Source organism: Lates calcarifer, linkage group LG23 (genome assembly GCF_001640805.2).
Source record: "Lates calcarifer isolate ASB-BC8 linkage group LG23, TLL_Latcal_v3, whole genome shotgun sequence".
NCBI lineage: Eukaryota > Metazoa > Chordata > Actinopteri > Centropomidae > Lates > Lates calcarifer.
The window spans coordinates 18,128,323-18,151,864 of record NC_066855.1 but is presented as its reverse complement, the minus strand read 5'-3'; the positions used below and the strand labels follow the sequence as shown (position 1 = coordinate 18,151,864).

Sequence of the window (23,542 nt, the reverse complement as noted above, 5' to 3'; positions counted from 1 at the left end):
TTTAACGACCTCACTTTAAAGCAGAATCATCATGTAGCTTCCCGGCTAATGATTAATCGTGTTAAAACGAGCTGGAGGCTCTGAGAGATCCATCTCTCTCTCTCTCTCTCGCTGTCGTCCTGACTCTTTGCTTTAATGACATAAACTCCCTGACTTTTCCTTTTCTACCCCACTATATCTCTCTCTGCTGCTGATTCACTGTTTCTCTCAGCAGCTGACTCTCCCTCTCTCTGTTTACTGGTTCCCTCTCTCTTGACCTTTCTCTCATTCTGCCTCTTTATGACTCTTTGTTTGTTCTCTTGTTTTTGTCCTCTCCATCACACTGAAGTGAAAGCCGGCTGTAAATGTGGAATTTCAATTATTTGTCGTCTCGTGGGGAGTAAGTAGCAGGCACTCACCACAGAATAATGTGAATGAATGGATGTCGACTTTACAAAGAGACTAAATAACCAAAACTTAGTTTGCTCCGTGACTTATGGAAGCAGCAATACACAGTGGTCTCCTCATATATAGATATTACAGACCTGGCAGGATGCGGAGCAGAGTTTGTTTAACTCACTACAAAGAAGAATACACTGTAAAAATTGAATTATGATATCAACATGGCCTCTTTCTGTTGTACTTTACTGTCTCTGTAGTGTCTTATTATACTAAGTAGCATATTTGGCTAGCAGCTGAGTGTTGGCTAATGCCAGTAAAATGCTAAGCTAAAATCAACCAATGCAGTGGAAAAAGGCCCAGTTATCTCTAACGACAACTTAACTCAACCAGCAAATGAATTACCTGAAGAAGAAAATGAAGTTGTTGATGATGTCTCGCTTGATGTTTTGTCACTAGTGGAGGATTTATCTTCTTCAGCGCTGGCTCCAGACGTGCCAACGTCAGCTGAAGCTGCTGCAGGACGTGGCTTTTTTTCAGGGTATCAGACACAGTACACTCACTCATCAGCTTTTAGATATGTTTTGTGTTTTGACAAGATGCTTCAAGTTGTTTCCTCAGGTTAGAAATGTTGCCCTGGCCAGCTTTGTTTGCAATTTTGCAATTCAAAATGCACTGTTGGCTGTAATCACACTCTCAACCACTTTTGTCTGACCTCTGTAGAGAAACAGTTTTTTTCATCCACCTTGTTTTGCATTTTTTTTTTTTTTCACAAATGACACATTATTCTGCCCTCTCACCACGTTGATGTTTACTTATATTAACTGTGGCAAGCACAAGAACCTTCTTGACTGTAATTTACTGTGTAGGAGATGAAGCTATGGTGATGGTAAATGTGCAGACTTTTGCTTCTCTGCAGTCTCTCCTCCTCCGCCTCCTCTGTCTGTTCTCCGCTGAGTTTATTTGATGTCTGATAGATAATTGATGCCCTTGGTCTCTCCCTCTCCGTTGCTCTCTCAGCTGACGGATGTTAGTGGCAGGAAATGTTTGGTGAATCTCTTGATCTCTGTCCATCCTCTCGTCTCTGAATGGGTGGTGACTGTCTGCAGAGTTTCCTCACACTGATCAGATCATCTGAGCTGGTGATAATGATGATGATGATGATGATGATGATGATGTTGGGCCAGTTGTATGTATATGTCATTTTCTGAGGTAGTTTGTGTTCATTTTTTGTATTTTTCAGAGGAAAAGAAGTTTGTTTGTTTGTTTGTGTAACATTTCTCTAAATGCTCTGTGCTTTTGCTTCACCCACTAAGAGTTTCAGTCACCTCAGGATTTAGGCCACATTAGCATCTTCTTCATGTGAAGTCCTGCTCAGTTCAGACATGCTGCTTATTGGCTGCAGGAGCTGCAGGAGTGAGTTTCCGGGTCTGTTGGGATGAAGGGTGGTGGATTAGAGGAGAGAGTTTACTTGTCAGGAGTTGAGCGCAGGGTGGCGGAGAGAAAGAGCTGCTTTGTGGCAGATTAATGATGGTGGGGGTGGGTGGGTGGTGGTGGGAGAGGGCGTATTAGTGGGAGTGGAGGTCCAGAGCTCCCAGCACAACAGGGATGTTGTCCATGCCAAGTTGCTGTGAGACCCAGAGGGGCAGGGGGGGATGGTGATGGTACTACAGGGCTCCCAGGCAACGAAGGCTCCTTTCAACTGTAACTCTGAGGTCATGTGTGATTTTATATTAAGTGCTGGTTGACTAATGAACAGCTACAGATTTAAAAAAACAGAACTGTGAAACTGGTGAACAAATGAGGTAATTGTGGCCATATATCAGGCTGTGATACACACACACACACACCCACACAGTGGAAGGATAATAATACCTGCCATAGTAAAAACTACACTTTCATACTTCACTCAAGCAATAGGGAGCATTTCATCCAGTTTGACCAGTTATCCATGAGAGTAAGGAAAATGTAACACCACAGCGAAACAGACCTGCAGATACGTATCGTGCATCAGTCGGTCAGCAGTTTTTGGAGTGTGGTGGAGGTGAAGCTGTGACATCTCAGATCAGACTGTAGACTGACTGTCTGTGTGAGGAGGGTGTGTGTTTGTTGGTTTAATGCCCAACAAGGCAGGGCATTCATGTTGTGTGTGTCACATGTGGCCTGAAGCTGTGCTGTGTGTGTGTGTGTGTGGTGTTAGTTAACAGAGGCCAGGCCATATGTGTATATATGTATATATGTATATATATATATATATACAGATACAGATACTAAAACACCTGACCCTGTTTTTTCAATGTTGACCAAAATAGTCATTAATGACAATAGTCAGTAATGTAATAATGTAATGTGTAACATTTACAAAATATACAGTTTGTCCCAGATTGTGGACATTTGTATTGTGCTTTCTGTCACACTTCACATCTTTTTTGACCATTATAATTTTAACTTTATTTGTGTACAGAACTTTTGAAAAAAGTAGAGCAGATAATAAATAAACAACACCCGAGTTTAGTTCTTTTTGTTCTCCACGAGGATTTTAGATTAATTAAGTGCTGCACCTAAGCCTTATAATGACAGGGAAAACCCTGATGCCACCCAGCAGTATTCATCATGATGTAATAGATTTTTGTAAAGTTCAAACTGTAAACTGGTTGTAGCTACAATAACAGTCTGTTTCAACAAAGTGTGATGAATTAAATATGTGACAAATTAAGCTGCTTCATCACACTAATCCAAAAATCATCAACTAGTGATATTAAAGATATAGAAACAGCTCCTTCATAACCGTTGGTGTCATTTCTCCAAACCAAAGACATAAAATAAAAATCAACAAGCATTTCAGCACGTGAGCTAATGTGATGAATGCCGCAGCCAATGAGACATTTGCTTTTTCTAATAATAAAACTGAATCAGGTCAGAACTTCATATTATCAGACGTCTTTGTGTCTCAGAGTCGACCACAGCACCATGTCTCAGCTGCTGGCTGTTTCTTTTTCTGTCTGACTGGATATGTAGGCTAAACAGCGAGTGTCTGGACATCAGGCTGAGGAGGAAACCTGCCGCTCATACTCTATGGATCAGATATCCTCCGCGGCCTGATGACGTGCTCAGTCTACCAGACGCCCCGAACACGCCCTGCACCCAACCAGCAGCCATGAATAATACAACCCACCAGCTAAATGTGGCTTTTCTATTCTGATAAGGAGTCGCACCGACTGAAGCAAAACAAACTGACTCTCTGACCAGCTGAGGACACTGATGACAGACTCTTCATAGATGTTAACAAGCAGCTTGTTGTTGAAACACTGCAGATTACAAATAGAACACACTAACAGCCTGGTCACTGTTTATATACATTTGTTGACTTTTTTCCCAGTGTACTAATAATACATTTTCATATATGTAGTTTGTCTCAAATGAAAGGAAACATTATATTTAGGTTAGAGCCTGACCTGTACTAGATTTTGTCGACCAGTTTAATATGTTAGCATAATAAAAATCTAATAATGTATCAGCTAATATTCTTTCAGTGAGAGAGACAGAACTAAACTCTTTTTCATGTGGACACATGTAAGTAAAGAAAGAAATAGAGATGCTAAGGAGTACTAGCAGTAGTTAAATGATTCACATGACCGTAAATATAAACATACAAAACAAAACATGGTCAACTTGAATTAAGGAAATATAACAGAGAGAAAAAGTCTAATGAAATTCTTGATGGTATCAGTCAGCCAGTGTGTGAAAAAAGAAAAGGTTAGATAAGTTATAGTTCTTTCCAAAATAAAAGTAGTTTCCCAAAAGAGTTAAAGGTGTGAATTGCAGGAGTGTAAATTAAAACTTTCTGAATCATTAATGAAACATTGTCATGTAGGTTTCCTCCACTAATCAGAGGGTAGGGGCAGCCTGAATGTAACCCTCAGCACTCTGCTGGTAAAACTTATTGATCTGATTGATCATGATTGATTGATAATCCCATTTTTGTGGCAGTGATGGCCAGAGGACATTGTTTGGAGAGAATTTAGTGAGTGAAACAAGAATGCTTTTTAAAGTGTGGTGTTGTGGTTTATTTAGATAGATTAAGAAAATGAAGAACAAAACATGTCAAATATGTTATTTATTAAAGACTGATACTGTCTGTGTAAGGGCATTTTTAAATGTAAAAATGAATCCCTGTCTAATGTTGAATATCATGGAGAAGGAGCCATGTTGCTTCTTTTCAGTGCTGTTGCGTTGCCTGCTGCTGCATACTTACATAGCTTAATGACACTGCAGTAGTTTCATGATGAGTCAGTTATTTCTTTTTATCAAAGGTTTTTATGTTTTTAAGAAGATGGCAGACAGAGTGAGGAAGCAAAAACCTGGGAATGATGGGTTATGTTACTCTGCCCTTTGCTAAGAATATCTCTGTCCTGCTGATCTGTGTGTAGAGAGACTGAGACCACAAAAGGCACAGAGGAGGTAAACAAGGACATGATGAGAGAGAGGTAAAGAGATGGATGGAGGAGAAACGAGAGAGGGAGGACAGGCTGGATGGATGATGGATGATGGCTGAAGTTCAGAGCAGTTAACAGCACATGAAGACATGTTTGCTCTGCCTGGCTTTCAACCATCTCACCCGCTTTACCCATAATCCTTGGCTGTTCTGGCTCGTTGGTCCAGATTATGATCACAATCAAAAAAAAGCAGCACCACAGATCTACTGTTGGAGGAAGAGGAGTCACATCTGTAGCTATTTGACGCCAGCAGAGTCCTTTTTCTCTCCTGGACAAACTGAAGATCAGCTGTAATCTCAGCAGATAATTTATCGACCTCCAGTGTGAAAACACAAACGTGTGCTTACATCACATCTGGCCTTTAAACTCTCCACAGCAGCACAGAGTTCACAACATGTGACCAGTGGGAACATGTTCACATGTTGTCTTACATAAGAGACGGACTGAGGCAGAGAACTTTACTGCAGGTGTTGTTTCTCAGCATCAGGATGTATTTAATCTGATGTACACCTTTATTTATGCATGTAAAACTCTCTGAAAGCAGTCTCTGGTGTAACAAGATGCAGCTGTTTACACCTGGTAAAAATGTAAAGAAGTGACTGGTAGAAATGGAGGGTTCATGTCCCTGGAGCCTCAGGAAACTCATGCTTGTTGGTGTTGTGGGCTGACAGAGCTGTCTTCCTACAGAAACAGCTCAATTTACAGAGACATCTCTGACTCCTACAGCTGATTTGCCACCACCTCAGATTACTCAGGTGCAGGTTTTGCTCCAGAGGACAGAGATCTGATCTCAATGAGGACAACGAGCATGAATTAAAAATGCCAGGTGACATCAGATCGTGTATTATGTGGATAATGAATCTGGACTTTATAGACCAAATAGTTATTCAGATAATCAAGACAATTTCTAGACAATTAGAGTAATAATTAATTGGAGCACTACTTCAGAATTTGAGGCCTAAAACTCCTTGAAGGGACCAGAAACACTGGATCTGGTCTTGTGTTTTTTCTGAGATGGATAAGCATCCTGGGATGTTTTGCAGCATCTTCCCTTTGTTGTTTTTGCTCAGACTGAGCAGCAGCCGGCCGATCAGGTTACTATTGATTCATTTATCATTGAGCGATGATGGAAGATGATCCCACTGCTGTCGGAGCTGCAGAACTTTGGCCTGTGAGCATTTTTACTCTCAGCTGCAGAGAGCTCGTCTTACATCATTAAAGCAGAGAGTGGAGGAAACACATACCAGAAAACTGAAATAAGGAAGTGTGTGTGTGTGTGTGCGCGTGCGTTTTTGTGTTTGTGACTTCACCTACCACCCGAGATAAATGGTGTCCAGTTTAACACACACAGTGGGGTCAGTCCTGACCATCTGTTGTGTCACTGGTCCATCTGTAAGATCTGCAGCTTCTGGCCTTTTCTCAGCTTCAGAGTGTTAATGAAATCTGACCTCATGGAGTGGAAAGACTCACCTGAGAGCCTGGTGCTGTTTTAAAATGGAAGAAACAGCATCTGTCAGGAGACAGTGAGACCGTCGTTACTGAGGAATAAACCCAGACGGGCTGAATCATGACTAAGCAGGAGGCAGAGTCTTGCTGTGACATTGTCCTGAATATTACACAGAAAACAAAACAAAACTGTTTAATCTGAGTCCATGTAGCTTTACTGAAACATCATGGTCTTATCTTCACATTTTCTCATTTTTTCATTTTTTCTATTAGTGTTACTTTTATTGCTGATTAAATATGAAAACATAGTAAATAAAAAGAGTAAAATGCAAGGACATAGTTGGATGCATTTGACCTCTCCTGGCTGTCTAGCTTCCAGCTCCTGATTCCTCTCAGCTCAGTGAACAGAGAAATAGAGCATGAGGACATTGATAACCCAGAGTATGACTGGATGATGTACTGCACGGGAGGAGGGAGGAGGAGGAAGGGGGGCGTGGGGTGGGAGGTATGGGGGTGGTGGTGAAGGAATAATAGAGGGCTAATGAAAAGAAGAGGAGGAATAGGAGGGAGAAGATGGGGATTAAAGGGAGGAGGAAGATGAAAAAAATAGAGGAAGAGAAGTCAGTAAAGGAAAACAAAGAAATGCTGCTTAACTGTGAAGGATGGTTGTAGTTGGATTTGGACTAAAGATCGCTTGAAGTTTAGGTTTCAATATTTGTAAGTTATTAAATTCATAAATAACTATGCAATATAGGTCATAAACCTTGCCCCCTTCCATGCTATAAAAATGTCATGATTGACAGCTGTGATTGACTCCTGATTGGGCGGGCTGGTGTGTGAGCACTTGTATCCAGGATATTTTGGTTTCATTTTGGTGGGAGGAAGTGGAGACACATCCGCCATCTTTATATACAGTCAGTGTTCTGCAGAGAGCACATTAAATTATGTACAGCTGATATGATCTGCTACTGTAGGGTTACCCACAGTGTTTTACAGTAGAAGTAGGAACATCTCTGCTAACATCATGAAAAACTGAAACATTAGGTTTGAGGAGAAAACACCTCATTATAAATTAAGGGATTTAGGTTTGATTAAAATCTGAACCCACAGCTCAGTGAATCATGGTGTTTTGCCAAATGGGATCTGGATCCAAAAATGAACCCAACCCTGGTAAATGAGGAGACAAGACCAGACATGTTTGTAGTCTGTCATATTCTGTGATATTTGCAGCTCGACCTTCTGCTGCTGTCCTTCACAAACACACATATATAGTGCATAACTTGTGGAAAGTCAGCTAATGGCCCACACTGTGCCCACCTCCTGCAGTTGTAAGGGGGATTTTCTTTCCCCCTTTTAAAGTTTGGATCAAATCCAATTCTGTCTCTCTACTGAAGTTACAGAGCTAAACATATCTGCTGGCAGTCAGCCACACTCAGTCTGTCAGTCCATCACGTCAGTTTACAAACCAGGACCCTGTTACAGTTGATCTTGGCAGTTCAGACGGTTTTCTGCGAGTATTCCTACATGTTTTCCAAAGTTACATAAGAGTGAGTGACTTTGAATATTCACTATACATCCATGACAAAGCATTAGTTTTGTAAGTAACACAAAGAAAATATAAATAAACAAGAAAAGAGAACATAGAGAACCTGAAAATGTACCATCAGGAAAGTGTCATAAAGATAAGAGGCTAGAGGATGGAGAGGACGATGACGTCTTATTTTGCTTTGTCACTTTACAATCAGCGTTAGCCTTCATGATAAAAGTGAAGCCTTAAGCTTAAAGCTTCAGACTTAAAGCCATGTGGTTTCTGTTTCCTCCTGCAGGTTCTAGAGCTTCTTTAAATGCTCTGAACCTCCCACAGTGTGTAGGGGAGTTTCTACTGCAGGAGCTGACAGATAAACTCAAACACACATAAAAGACAATTAAATGAAGCTGTAATAGAAGCTCTGAGCTGGTGCACTCCCTTGCAGGCTCTCTCTCTCTGGAGTCTGTTCTAACTGTGTGGCTGATTGTTTGGAGGTGAACCTCAGTGGTGGATGCTGATGAGTCCCAGCACGTCTGACTGTGACTGTGCAGCTCTGTTTCATGACCAATCTGCTGTAAGCTCCATTAGTGAAAGTGACTTTTAAGCATGGTGCAGTCAGTCTCAGCTCATCATGGGATCCTTTTATTTATATGGTTCTATCAATAACACAGCTGTCAAGGTCAGGACATGTGAGCAGCACTGGGGCTTCTCTGTACTCAGGATTCTCAGTAGAAACATTTCCAGATTTTAATATTTTGATTTAATATTAATATTTAGTTTAAAAGGTCAAAGGTCGCTGTGATCTCACAAAACATGTTTTTGGACTTGAGATAATCTGTACAGATTTGGGGCAAATGTTCACTGGATCTCAAAGATGAACCAATTACAATTTGGTGGTCAGAGGTCAAAGGTCACTGTGACCACTAATTAACTGTAATTGGACAGGTTGGTGGAGGAAGTTCCTTCTTGACCTTGAAAGAGGTAGTTTGACAAAATAATCCACATACGTTTCTGGATCTATACTGTACATAGGATTTAATAACAAGAGGAACCATACAGCGTGGATCTGTAGTGTCTTTGCATTGTCACGATTTCCACCTTCACTGCTGTTAGTTTATTGGTTGCATCTTTCTTCATCACCACCCTCCCTCTCCTGCTGCGTGTCACCACAGTAATCATAGTTTAATAGTTTTCTTATCCATTAAACAAATGAACGTAGTTGACTTTACACCTGGATCGTCATCCATTTGATTCAAATGGACTCTCTGGCTCGTAGCCAAAGACTGAAAGCTTCAGTGTTTGTGGTGAGACAGGAAGTTACCCGTGTCGTTCAGAGTCAGCTGACTCAGCTCAGTGTTTCTCCTGTCTAAAACACACACTTTCACCTGGTATAATGATTTTACAGTTGAAAAGTCTCTTGTGCATCGGCCAACAGCAGTAAAATCTAACTGGATCAATGATGACACATGAAACTTTAAAGACGCTTGAGGCTGTGTGAACCTGTCAAAGCAGTTAATGTTTTATCGCCGAGAAAAACATACATTCAGTTGCGTCTGTGTTCTCTGTGTGTGCAGTAACTTTCCCAGTCAGTGGTCACATGATGACACTTTGACCCCTGTGACCCCGTACTTCCAGCCAACATGTTCAACAGGAAAACACGCCAAGTTTTCTCAACGTGCCTGAAAGCAACCTTTCACCTTTACCCAGTTAAACCTCACTGTTCAAAGACTCTGTCAAATAGTTTTGTCCTCTCTGCCGTGCAAGCAACATGATATAATGATGTGTTCTGTATTTTTTTTAATAAAACAAAGTGAAAGTAAAGTCAAGTAAAACAGCGGAAGTATCACATCTGTCTTTGGATCAATGGATTGTTACAGAAAGTGTTAACTCTCTAACACAAACACATAAGAGTGGGTCAGGATTACAGGCAACCAAACGAAAGAAAGAAAGAAAGAAAGAGAGGGAAGACGAAATGTCAGAGAGAAGAGTAGAAGCAGACACTTTTCAGATGCAGAGCTATAGAGGGAGAGTTGTCATTCTGTCGTGACCTTGTTCATCAGGCTTTAATCCTTCTGTGTTGTTATCACAGCAGTGATTCTGCTGCAGTGCAGCCACACACACACACACACAGGAGGAAAACATGGCTGCAGCATCTCTGAGGTCATCATGACTTGAGGTTTTTCTTTCTTTTTGTTTTTTTTTTTCAGGAATTTGGTTCTACTACTACTACTTCAACTGTTGATCACCTGCATCGTCTGTAGCTTTCTGCTGCTAGAGCTCTCGGAATCAAAACAATAACAAAAGGCAAAGTTTAATGATGCCGTGAAGTAGTGTGGGATCATGGCATGACAGTTTAAACCACCAACATCTAAAAAATGTATCTTAAAAATGAGGCTTAAAACAGTTTTGACGTTTCTGACACATGCACAAAGCAGATATGACGCCACTGACAGGTGACCAAATGAAACAGATCCTTACCTCGATTGAAATTAAAACTTGATTTGATTTCTTTAGCTTTGAAAATGACTGGAAACGTGGGATAATGTAAGAACAATTTAAGAAATATCACCTAAGTCTGGTTGTTATTAGACATTTTCATGAGGAAAAGTTATAGATTATACCTTTAAATGTAACTAATGACTACTGTCTGTTAAGTGTTAACTGCCAGGTAATTTTCAGTTAATTGTCTGGTATCTGATACATAAACTGTCACTTAACTGTCACACAGGTGTGACTAAACTCTTAGGTAACACCTCACATCACCACCTTAGGTATCACCTAACTGTCAGGTTGAGGGTGTTGATTTATATGCAGGATTGTTCCTGTTTGAGCCTAAACTTAATTAGTGTCAGTTATGGCCATTAAAGACAGTGACTGGAGGTTTTCAGGGCTGTGATGAGTCTTTATGCTGCTGCTTCTTGGCCTGTGACTGTGACACAGCAGTGGGGAAGCTGTGAGTCAGCTCAATACAGCATCTTTTATAGGAAACACTTTATTAATGTAGCTTCCTCTTTACAGTCAGTCTGTAATGGGAAAATGTTAAAACTCTGGGGTGAGTCTCAGTAGGTTTATATAACTCTGTCAGTGAAACACAGCCATAAAGTGTATCTATAACTTGATAATATCAGCCGTTATGTGTAGACTTGACCTCAGATCAGCATTGTGTTCTCTGTTGTGGGGGTGTTATTTAATCTCTGAGGCTCCTCGGGCCAAGCAGATGATCGTTTAAAAATAATCCAGTCATAATGTTCCGACCTCTCTGTTTTTCTCACACTGAAATCACAAGTTTTCTCAGCTGCGTTGTGCCTCGTTTTGTCCTGTTCAACATTAAGCACATCAGCTGTTTTAACACAGGCTTCTAGAGGAGCTTGTGATGCTCAGTTTTTTGATGGTATGGTGGCCTCGGGCGGACAAATGACCAAAGTTGTTTTTTATTTTGTTCTTTCAGCGTCAGTGCCATGTGCCAACACTGGAAAACGATGTGTTCTTGTTCTTGGATTGATGAGTCTCCTATCAGCTGGAGATTGTGTTTAGTTAGTTTAGTGGCTAATATTAGCATGCTATCACACTAAACTGTTATTTAGGGCTTTTGGATTGATCTGATGATTATTTTCTCGATTAAGCTGAAAACAGTAAAATATCTTTTATAACATTTTAACTGAACATTTCAGGGTTTTTGGATTTCTGGTTGAACAAAACAAGACATGGAAAACATCACCCTTCAGTGATGAGCAATGGGCGTTTCATATTAATTAATTTATTTAAAAAAATGTTATTCATAATTTAAAAATAATCTGCTGATTAATGGATACATTTTCCTGCCTTTCTTTGTTTCATATCTCTGTAAATTTCATATAAAAAGAAAGAAGAAATTAGAAAATTCTCTTTTGGCTCTGGGAAAATTTGATGAGCATGTATTTTTTTTTTTTTTTTTTTTTTTTATCATTTTCTTCCATTTTAAAGTCCAAGCAAATAATCAATCAGATCAGTCAACTGATAATGAAACTTATTAGCTACAGCCCTGCCCTGTTATAAACAGTTCATCAGTCTGTGTGTAACATATTCTGGGAGTTACTTGTAGTGAAGTGTTGTCACTGTGGCTTCGTCTGCTTCTGCTCAAAGACAAACTAAAGTGACACTCCGCCCAAAATCTGCCTTTTTAGTGTCAAACACTCTCACACCCCTGAAGAACTGAAACAGGCTGGCCTTGTTTTTTCCTGCCTCAGGGTTTATATCCTGTGTGTGTGTGTGTGTGTGTGTGTCTGTGTGTGTGTGTGTGTGTGTGTGTGTGTGTGTGTGTGTGTGTCAGGATAGAATGGGTGTGTCTTGTGAAACATTCATCTGATTGCTATCTGTCATTTTCTGTTGGAGATACAGGAACAGCTAAATGTTTTTATTAGGGGTGTGGTCTGAGTGTGTCTGTGTGTGTGTGTGTCTCACACATAAGAGAGAGAGAGGTGGTTAATGTGTTACTTCCACACTAACCACACACGTGTCTGAACTCAGCCTGCAGTGTTGAAGCTGAAGATCAGTCCAGGAGCCACATCTTTCAGTTGCATGATTCAGTTGTTAATCATGCTAACAGTTTCTGTCAGAGCTGCAGCTTCCCATTGGATTTTCATTTCACTCTGTACTGTAAATTATTACAGAGACTTAGTGTATGTGTGTGTGAGACAAATCTCTCAACAACCACAACCAGACTCATCTTTGAAGTCTACAGTGGAGTTTTCTGTTGGCTCATAATGTCTGAAATATCCAACAAACAGAATAAACAAGAAGCTTGTTCAAATGTTCAAACATTGATTCATCACTCAGTTTCTTAAATGTTAGAAAACAGTGAAAAAGTCACTCTTATACTGGATTTTTTTTAGAGGTTTAAATACCCTGAAACAGACACTGAAAACCACGGTACAAACATCCACAACATCATATCACGATACATGAGGATGGAACCATGATACACTCTTCACCCCCACCCTCCCAAATCCAATCCAATCCATCCAATTTGATGCTGATTCATTTTCTCCAGATTGATTGATTGATTGATTAAGCTTCAGTGCTACAGTGACACAGTAAATGTTCTCTAAAACTCACTGGTCAGCTCTGTTAACCTGTTAATAATCTTGTAGCTAACTGATGAACCAACAGGCTTGTTTGGAAAAGTATTAGGTTCTGCTTTGGGTCATGTTTACTACGTGTATTAGATGACATGCATGGTGTCTGTGAGCTGTTAAAAAGTCTGTTTTGTAAATATTTAATGAGGTAGAAGCAGAATCCAAACAATAAAATCAGCTGGGATATGGCATTTTGTATGCTGCTGGGCCACAGTTTTGAATACTGGGGCGAGTTTACAGCATCACAAGTTTACTCCCAGAAAGAAATTCAAACCTCCTCTACTACAAAGCACTGTGCAAATATCATTTTTGGATTTAAACTAATCACTTGATCTCTTTAGCTGCTATTGCTAGTCTTACTAATGTGGCTTTATTGGAGCTGGATGTCTAACAAAAAGTATGTGTAAGTTTTAACGTTGGCTCCTCTCTAAGAATTATAACCTCTGTGAAAAATTCTTGTATCTTTCCCACTTGTTCTGCCCGTGTGCTGAAGTTGCCCTGAAAGACCGCTAATAAAATTAGTTTTACTCTAAAAAGGTCTCACACAGAACTGACAGCTGAGCACAACAGAGAACTTGATGCCTGTGTAAAAGAAAAAAAAAAAAAAAGATTGTTCTTATATCAGTCTCCATCTTTTCTCCTTCTCCTCCAGCTCCTCTTGCTCAGTGTCTCCATGGTGAAGTGGGCAGGGTCTGATGTCAGCCCCTCCTCTCGTCAACCCTCCTGCCATGCCCACCATGGTTTCCAGGTTGCCCAAATTCGGTTTGAGGCCCAAATCTGCCACAGCCCCCAGTGGTGCCCAGATGGGTCCAACTGCTAACGCCGGCACCTTCACCAGCACCGCAGTGACCAGCACCCGCCTCACTAACGGGTTCTACCATCATCCTGGCCCGGCGGGGGTCAACGGGAGTTTAACTGCGCCTCCCTCCTCTGTTAAGCAGAATGGATTCATCAGAGTGCCGACTTCATTCAGCATGAAATTGAGGAAAGAAAATGGGACGATGGAGGATGGAGGGGTGGATGAAGAGGGGGAATTGAGAAGAGGAAAGGACGGGAATGTTGGGCAGAACCGCTCCGGTAACAACATCCATCAGTATTATTCCCAACGACCACATGGATCACCAGTGGTGTCCCAGCGTGACGCCAAAAAAACGACGACCTCCTCTGCAGGAAAGGGGCGTGGTTTTGGCCAACCTGTGACATCCACATCAATGCCATTACCACAGTCCAGCCCCAGAACTCTTCCTGGTTCTAAAAGCGGATCTCATGGTTCCAAACCAAGCCAGACTGCATCTGGACTGACCAACGGCACAAAACAGACCCTAAATGGTCTTCCTGGATCTAAACCACGGAGCGGAACCAATGGTTATCTAAGACGGCCTCAGAATTTTCCTCGTCCCAGTAGTTCTAGGCCAGGCTCTGGTCCTGGTTCTCGATCTGGTTCCCCCCTCCAAAAGAAAGCAGCAGCCAGTCGCTCATACTCCAGTGACAGCCTTGGGTCTGCTCCATCGGTCCAACTCACTGAGAGTGACAGGTTTCGGTCACGTAGCCTCACCCAGGTCCGACAGCAGCCCTCCCCCACCCTCACCCCTTCCTCCACCTCCTCCTCTTCCCTCCCTCGCTCCCCCACTGTCACCCGTTCCTACTCCATCAACAGGGCTGCTGAACGAGGACTTAAAGAGCTAACAGCTTCTTCTGCTCAGCCTCCATCCAGAGGCAGCTTGACAAAATCACCTGTTACCAGCCAGAGTCCAGAAGGAGGAGGTAGAGGTGGAGGGGTCAAAGTTCAAAGTGCTGTTGCTTCAGGGAGGTCAGGGGTTATCATCCCCTCCCTCCTACCCCCCTCTGCCTTAAAGAAACCCCTGCTAACCAGCCTCGGCCCTCCGGCTAAACCCAGTGGCATCAGCTATAAGCTGTCACGCCCGTCACTTATCAAGCAGTCCCGCCCCCTCCGGGTAACCCCAACCAATGTGTCTGGTGGTGACCCAGAAGTGAACCAAGGATTAACGGGACAGAGGAACTCAGTAGAGATTCCCTCTACTACAGAAAACAGCCCAGGTATGAGATTAGTTCTCATTCATTTTTCATCTTGACAAGTCTGATCTCATTCTTCATTTTTCTTCTCAATCTCATCTCATATCCTAAAATCTAAAAAAAAAAAAAAAACATGTCATATTTCATCACTTTTATCTCATCTCATCTCTTGCCATGTTTCATTTCCTTCCTGATCTCAAATAGCTTATCTCTCATCACATTTAATTTCATCTTCATATTTCATATCATTTTGATAAAATAAAATCTTTAAATTAAATCTAAACTCATCTCATAGATCTCGCATTTTATTTATTACTTCATCTGGAATCTCTAAACTCTCATCCCATTTCATCTCATCTAACCTTATATCATCTTTCTTGTTATCTTTTTTCATGTTTTCATTAAATATTCTAATTAATGTTGTATTTTATCTTGTGTCATCACATAATCTTAGACATTTAAATCATTTTTCATCACTCACATTTCATCTCAAATCTTGCATCTTATCTACCTTTATCTCTTCTCATATTCTAATATCAAATCTCATCATTCATGTCATTTTGTGTCTTTTATCTCATCACATCTTGTGTTATCTGTAAGCTAATTTTCCATCATCTTTGTTCATTTAAAATCTCCCCAAATTTCATAATTCATTTAATTTTATCGTCATATCTCACCTCTTGATTAATGAGTGCAAATCTCTCATTTCATCTCCTTTCTTTCTTCTTCTTTTATGTCTTTTCATCTTCTATTGCATCTCTTCCTGTCATGTCATCCCTCTGTTCTTATTTTTTCCATGTCTAATATTTTATCTCAAATGTCTAAACTCAAATGTCTCTTAATCTTCTTCTCTTTACCCCCAAATCAGAAAGTACCCCAGAGGCTCCAGAGACAGAGGGGCTGTCAACAGAGCCAGTATCCCAGGCAGAGGTGTCAATTGTGGGGAGACACTGGAGGACATGTCCCTGTCTTCAACCTCCTCTCTGGATAGAAACGATACCAGTCAGGAGTATATGGATGACTTTGACAATCTCGGTAAAAATGCTCAGAAAAACACATATATTAATATAACATTTATAGGCATCAATCAGTGTTCTTCTCATGACAGCCAATGGAAACCAGTGATTCCTCGTGTTTGCAGGAAACGGAGGAGTTGGAATAATGCTCCTCTCCTCCAAAAATGACGAGGACGACTCAGGGCTTGACCAATCATGTGCCAGGTTTGATGACGACAAGTCGGCTATTAACGGTGTTACTAAGGCCACGGGACTCTGTTTTCTGGACGACGGTATGGACTGGGCTGCCATGAGACTAAGTGGTGAGTTTTTTATAATTAATGCATGGGTCAGGAAAAAGTTAAGAAACATTTGGTAAACTAATTTAAAAAATGTCTACCTCCAGGTGAGCGAGGGGAACATCGTCTGACCCAACTGTCACGCCGAAGAAGGTCCAGTCAGCCAGATTATCATGACCAGGTACTGTGACAAAAATCAATAAACCAATAAATCAGATTGGCAGAAAACTCTTGCGCATTTACAACACAATCACCATCTGTAAAAAGAAGCTACATTTAGCAGCTAATTAGATTTCCACTGGTCCAGATTGTTTCCTTAATAATGTGAATTCAGTTTCTTGCCAACCAAGTGTGGCTTGCTAGCTTGTTATGACATGCAGTTATGTCATTAAAAAGATGAAATATTACAGTTGAAAGTATGTGGAGTGTCATGATACCTGACTCACTGTTTACAGGTGCAGCAGTTGCAGCGGCAGGTATTTTAACCCCACCCATAGATGGTTAGGACAGAGTGACACATGGGTTCACAGGGTGTAGAAGCAGTTTCTAATGTCATCCTATCAGGAGCGGTGTTGACCAGACAGCTTTTAAATTATCCAGCAGAGAGGAACAGATGGTTGGTTGCTGCTGCATTAAAACTTCTGAGGGAAGAAGCTTTTTTAATTCTTCTACTTCTGACTTTCAAATGTCTCCCCTTGTCGCTGTATCAGCCTCTCTGTCAAATTTTATTTGTACAGCACTGTTTGCACAGGCTAGTACAATTCAACATGCCAAATGTAAATAGTAAAACAGTTTGAGACTAATGCACACGAGAAACGTTTTTTCTATTTGGGATGATGTGAAAAATGTGAAATACTTTAAATAAAGACATCAAGTGCAGGCATCACTGAAGAAACGTACAAACCTTGTGTTCATCTGCGTCCTCCTCTTTACTTTGTAGGGTGGTTCGTCCCTGGATCTGTCCCCATCTGACAGCTGTGGGTCTGGGGGAACCTACATGTGGGATGAGGAGGGTCTGGAGCCGCTGGGGGGCGCCATCACAACCGTGTCTATCAACACCAACAGCAACACCACACACCACATTGGAGCTTTGACTCGGACCTCAACAGCATCGTAAGGCCTGCGTGTGTGTATGTGTGTATTAATAAACCTGAGGCTGATAAATGTTAAAGTATATAAACATGAACAAGAGTTTGGCAGTTATCACTTCTGGCAAATTTACAACCACCTGATGTGGAATAAATGAAAAATAAAGGAGATAGCATTGTTGTTTTTACTAATGCTCAGTGTGACATTTTCATCAGCATTACAGTAAAAAATCTAATGTCTGTGCATCTAATGAAGACAGATCTGATATGTAGGAAGAATCAATAGAAATGATTTCTCTCCGGCTGCTTTCACATGCACCACACCACCAGGCAGAACACAAAAGTGACACAAACAAGGTCAGACAATCCCAATCGACAAATAACTAGAAAAAAACAATTACAAGAGTCATAAAAACCATCAGATAATAAATCTAGCCTACAGGCATTTTGCAGGCAATTCCATTTAAAAGTTGTACAGTGCCTGAAACTAGTTCTGCTGAGATCAGCTGAGGAATTTGTGGTTGTTAAATATATTCTGAAGCATTTATTGGTTTTGCTCGTTCACGTCCAGTAAAACACTGAACAGAAAGGAGACAAAAAGGAAAAAAAGAGTGAGTGTTTGATATTCCAGCAGCATCAGTTCCATCCTACCCTCTCTGTTCTACATGAGGCTGGTTCTTGGCTTCAGAAACCACCAGCTGAAAAGAGGTCAGGGCCGTCTTGTGGTTGGCAACGGATGGCAGATGGTTTGGTTCCAGTGAGCAGACTCAAAAGAACAAACTGAACATCACGCAGGCAGAAACAGGTCGTCGCTGATGAAGTTTATGTCATGATGGTGCTGCCGTTTGCAGTTGGCGCTTGTTATGCATTTTTGGAACTAGTCTGAACTCGAGGTCTCACGGAGGAGCTCAGTCAGTTTCAGTCTCTCCATCTCAACTGCTCAAACTTTACTGTCTGTTATCATCCAGAAACAAGACTCTAATGAACTAAGAAACTTCAACACTCATCTACAAGCTTCAGTAGCTGCTGCTTCTCAATATCCATCAGCTACTTTTACCGTTACCGTTGGAAATAAATCAAAAGATCCAAAGAGCCAGTTTAACTTTAATTCAATCTGGTCCACTGTTTCAAGGGATTAACTTAAAATGTTAAATTGTGGAAATTTTGTGGATCAACCTGGTCACAGAGATCAGATGTCTACCTCAGGCCTCATTATCAGGACTGCTGAGGTCTAAATGAAATCCTCTGGCTCCCTCTTGTGCCTGTGATCTGGAATTACAGCTGTCTCCACATGTGAGGGTGGACTGTGTGAGGGTGACACAACTCATTTTAAGATAGAATAATGTTTTTGAATGTTGATATCAGTGTTACTGGATTAAAGCTTCAGGTTCTACACTCATTGTAATCTTTAGTTTCAAAGTGCTTGTTTTTTCCACTGGCAGGCTCAGGTTATAATTGTATGTGTCTGACATTTTTATGTCATGCAATAACACAAACCAACCAACAGATGGAGGCAGTGGTATTCCAGCAGCTCCTGTGTTCTACTCTGTAAACTGGTGTGGTAATGGTACATAGTGATGTTTCTGATTAAGGATCTTACTCTTTTAATAAAAAGCTCCATCTCTGTAGAAGCTCTGTAGGTCCTATCCATAATGCGTCAGACACTTATAATAATAATCTGAACCTGTCAGCGTCCACCTGAACCTATGGCCATTTGAGTGGACATTCTTGTATGTGGATATTGGCAGCATGTTCACGTTGCGCTACACCAGATTTTTGTCCCTGGCCCATTACACCCAATCACATGGGAAATAAGACCCAGGTTCAAAAATACCATAGTTATTCTACAAGAACTGTTACTGTCTCCTGCCTACTACAAGACTCAACTATAATCCCTGAGTAATGCTGAGTGGTTGTTAATGAGCTCCATGTCTTTACGTGCCCTTTGGTGTTAATGAGCTGTGGGTCTCTAAAAGTGATTGACCCTAATGAGCCTCAGGGCCTTAATGATCTGAGGACATTAACAAGTTCTGAAAGTTGCCCCCCCCCCCCTTAAATATCATGGCACTTATCGTCTTTTAATTTCTGTTATTTGCAGCTTGTTAATAAGAATTTACACAAAATGACCAGCAGGGGTCAGTGTTGCGCTAAAGGCAGGTTGTGCTCTGTGTGTGCGTGTGAATATGTGTGTTTGTGAGGGCTTATAGTGCTACAAGTCTGACACTGTTGACACACTGTCACACACCAAACAGCTGGTCCTCAGGTCAAACAGCCTGAAATCAGTAGAAAGCTGTGTGTGTGTGTGTGTGTGTGTGTGTGTGTGTGTGTTTAGTATGAAAAGACTGTTTTTTGTTTGTCGGTGCAGCGCAGGCAAGTCAAGTGAGAAGCTGGGGATAACCGTGTGTGTGGCTTCCATACAAGACTGAAACATTGATTGCCTCAGAGCAAAGAGGAGGAGGAGAAGTGAGGAGAGGAAAGATGAGAGCAAGAGCTTAGGAGGAGAATCAAAGGAGAAGAAAATTAGGAGAAGGAGAGGATCAGGGCAGGAGGTGAGACGAGCAGGAGAAGTCTGGTGAAGAAAGAGAGGAGAGGTCAGAGACGGTGGTCGATTTCGTCAATGAAAACTGGACAAAAAATATTTGTAAGCATGACAAAAACAAGACTTCAAGAAACAAGTAACAAACAAGTAACTTCTATAAATGAATACTACCATGAAACATAGCATCCTCCTGATTACTGTAGACAAACAGTCAGGCTAACGAGCAGCAACTTCTCTCTCTGCCAGTAATGATAGCTAATGTTAGCGTTTCTTGGAGGGTAAAAAGTGACACGTTCATGTAATAAACTCAGATATAAACTTGCTGAAAAGAAAGGCTGTAACATCAGCACAGCTGGGACAAACTCTGAAAACATTCAGGCGGTGTGCTGACATTTATAAAAATCAGCTACTTTGTGTTTATAGTCTCTCAGCAGGTTTAATGTCTGTTTGTCAACAATCTAAATCTAAATCATCAACAGGCAAACAGTGTCTCATCTCACCTGTGATCAGTGGTCTAACTCCATCACTCGCTCCATCATGGACATTCACAAACATGATCTTACTAATGTTGGACATTAGTAAATCATTTTTAAAGATTTACGTCTTCAGTAGGAACCAGTGGGCTCAGAGCTGAGAGCCACAGACAGAGGAGGGAAGTGTAAGGAACGGACTAACACACTGGACTCGGACTGGATGCTCTTTAGAAAACAGTGGTTTGTTTTGTTTTCACAAATACAGTTGTAGGTTCACAAAAGTTCTCCCTAACTTATGAATCAAAAGCAAACTTTGCTTTGAGAGAGTTTTGTGAAGACGAAGATGAAGACTTTGATTCCACACACACACACACACACAAACACAGAGTTTGCTGCAATGTTTCCTGCCTGTGGAAGCTTAGTCACAGCACAGTGACCTGAGAGGAAACCAAACGTTCACCCTGAGCAGCTACTGCATTTAAACACACACACACCTGCAGAAAGTCAGCCTGTCCCCGGAGGCTGAGAGCAGCCATCCACATCAACACATTACCTCCTAATCTCCTCTTTCTGCTCCCTACTCCTCCTCTCTTATCGCTTTTCCTCCTTTTCCTCATCTTCTCTCATCCTTCTCCTCTTCTGTCATCATCTTCCTTTCTACTACTTTTCTCCTCATATCTTCTCTTTCTTTTCCTCACCTTTCTTCTTCTGGCTTATCCTTTTCTTTGCTTTCCTCCTGTTCTTTACTAATTCCCCCCCGAATTACTTCTCTTTTGTGCTTTCTTGTTTTCCTCCTATCTTCTCACCCTTCTCCATTTTCTCCTTCCCTCTCTCCCAACCTCCTTTCTTTTTCAGCTTGACCAAATCATTTCCTCATTGGCTGCTGTTCTTTCAAAATGAATCGGTGCAAACAGTTTCTATTACGTCATCATCAGGGAGGCATTCACAGGCATCTTTGCTGAGACTTTCTGGACAAAACCTACGCTACTTTCCTGCACTGTTGCCCTGTAAGCGTGAGGTTGGGCTTTCCCTCCGCAGACGTGCCGCTACTGAGCTTCAAACTTTCTCTCTGAGCGATCATTTTACAGCACACAGTACACAAGTAAATAGAGCCAAAAGCACAGCTACTGTCTTTAACTCATGATAGGTGATTCTGTCAGACGACGTCTCGTTTATGAAGTCAGGATTTTATTACAGCAGCAGCAGCAGCAGCTTGGAAGTGACTGCTGGTTAACAGAAAGAGAAAAACATGTAAAGAACATCTTCATGAAGAATTCAGCTGCATTAAAATACTGTATATGTGAGCTCAGATTACATGAAAGAAGCAAACTGAAGAGAGCTGAAACCAGCTGATATTAGACTGAATACAAACATGACACGATGATCATGAATATGCTAATTAGCAGCTTACATCATCTGTCTCACTAAAGCCTGTCTCGAGCAGGCTTTAGTCATTCACAGCAGCTTCACAACAGTCTTCAACTACGTCCTTAGTTTCACACACTGACCTCACACAGTCTAGACGTAAACCAGGTTTTGACCTGGTCTTGTTCACTTTACTCTCCCTGACTTCATCCTCCCCTCCACTCATCCTTCTCTTCTCTCACGTCCTGACAGCAGTAAACCTAGCACCTGAATTGGATTTAGTCTTTTGACCAAAAATATAACAGTTCTAGCTATGCTTATTAATGCTAGCCTAGTTTTTATCAATAAAATTATTTTCATTGTGGACAGTAGTCCATGGGTGGCATGGTGGTGCAGTGGTTAGCACTGTTGCCTCAGTGTTCTCCAGAGGCCTTACTGTGTAGAGTTTGCATGTTGTCCCTGTGCCTGCGTGGGTTCTCTCTGGGTACTCCAGCCTCTTCCTACAGTCCAGAGACATGATAGACTGGCAATGGTATACCCTGCCTCTCGCTCAATGTTAGCTGGGATTGGCTCCAGGCCCCCCCCGCGACCCTAAGGATAAGTGGTATAGATAATGAAAGAATGAATGAATGAACAATTGTACATTAGATTACATTGCAACAGCTTTTGGTGGCGACCTGGCACACTGTTCTTGATCAATACTGCACAGATTCCAAAGACTTTTTGACCCTGTCAATCATTTACCAAAACATGGTAAGTAAGGCCCAGGTTCAAGAAGACATACTGTCCACATTGTAGTATGAAGAAAGAGAAAAGATAAGGAAACAGAACATCAGGAATAATATAAAGAAAAATCTATAATTTCAGCTTTAAACTCCTGATGAAGTGAAAACATCCTCCAGAAACAAGTTAGTTAAACAGTCTGTCCTCTGTGTCTATAAAGGAGACAAAGAACAATAATGATGCTTAAGTGGTAAGTGATAAAGTTTTTGTTTTTCAGGCTCTTAAAAGTTTCACAATAAATCTCCAACTCAACGCTTACCCTCCCCTCCCCTTCTTTCATTGTACAAACCTGCAAAACCTCAGGCTGCCATTGAGCAGCAGGCACAGAGGAACTTCACAGAATGATGGAAAGGTCTTTCAGTTTTATCCACATGTTGGTTCAAGGAATTTTAGTTTGTGTGGGGTCCAAAAGAGCTGCACTCTGTGTGTCTGTCTGATTCAGTTCAGCAACTAAAATAGTTGGTTCAGGTGCAGCTGACGGTTGTAATTAAATGCTAAAATATTTCTCATTTTTTGATAATGAAAAATTAAATTGCTCATTATTCAGTCTGACTTAAATTGGCAGTGTCAAAGTGGCAGCTGTAGAATGAAGCTCTCACTCTTCTCTCAAGCTGATCATTTTGTGCTGTTTTGTCGTTTATTTTCTTTGTTTTATTGGCATGAGTGACAAAGCTGCAGAGTTATTAAAGCATCATACACATTTGCCTGTATATTAAAGACAATGTGTCTGTGTTATTCTGTCTCTTTCAGGACATCTTGAACAACCTGGACTCTTGTGATCTGGAGGATGATGATCTCATGTTGGATGCAGACTTTGCAGAAGATGCCTCACTGCACAGTGGTGTGTTATATGTCATAATTAAGTAAAATGATGGATTCCATCGAGGTTTTAAAGAACTACATGTGACATAATCAGCCAACAACAGCCTTTTTCTATATTAACCAGGCACTATAACGTTTTACAGCGAACTTGGAATACTAAAGCAAAACACCATAATAAACTA

The 23,542-nt window shown here is 41.2% G+C and overlaps 1 protein-coding gene across 1 annotated transcript in view; it reads left to right on the top strand.

Moving 5' to 3' along the window:
• The window catches only part of ccser2b (coiled-coil serine-rich protein 2b), a 66,533-nt gene that overhangs the window by 3,238 nt on the left and 39,753 nt on the right, over nt 1–23,542 (top strand). The window contains 8 exon segments of the mRNA XM_051066264.1: nt 13,615–15,020; nt 15,865–15,933; nt 15,936–16,031; nt 16,138–16,314; nt 16,398–16,471; nt 17,231–17,375; nt 17,378–17,403; nt 23,289–23,379. Coding sequence (XP_050922221.1) covers nt 13,658–15,020; nt 15,865–15,933; nt 15,936–16,031; nt 16,138–16,314; nt 16,398–16,471; nt 17,231–17,375; nt 17,378–17,403; nt 23,289–23,379 — 2,041 coding nt within the window. The 5' untranslated portion in view covers nt 13,615–13,657.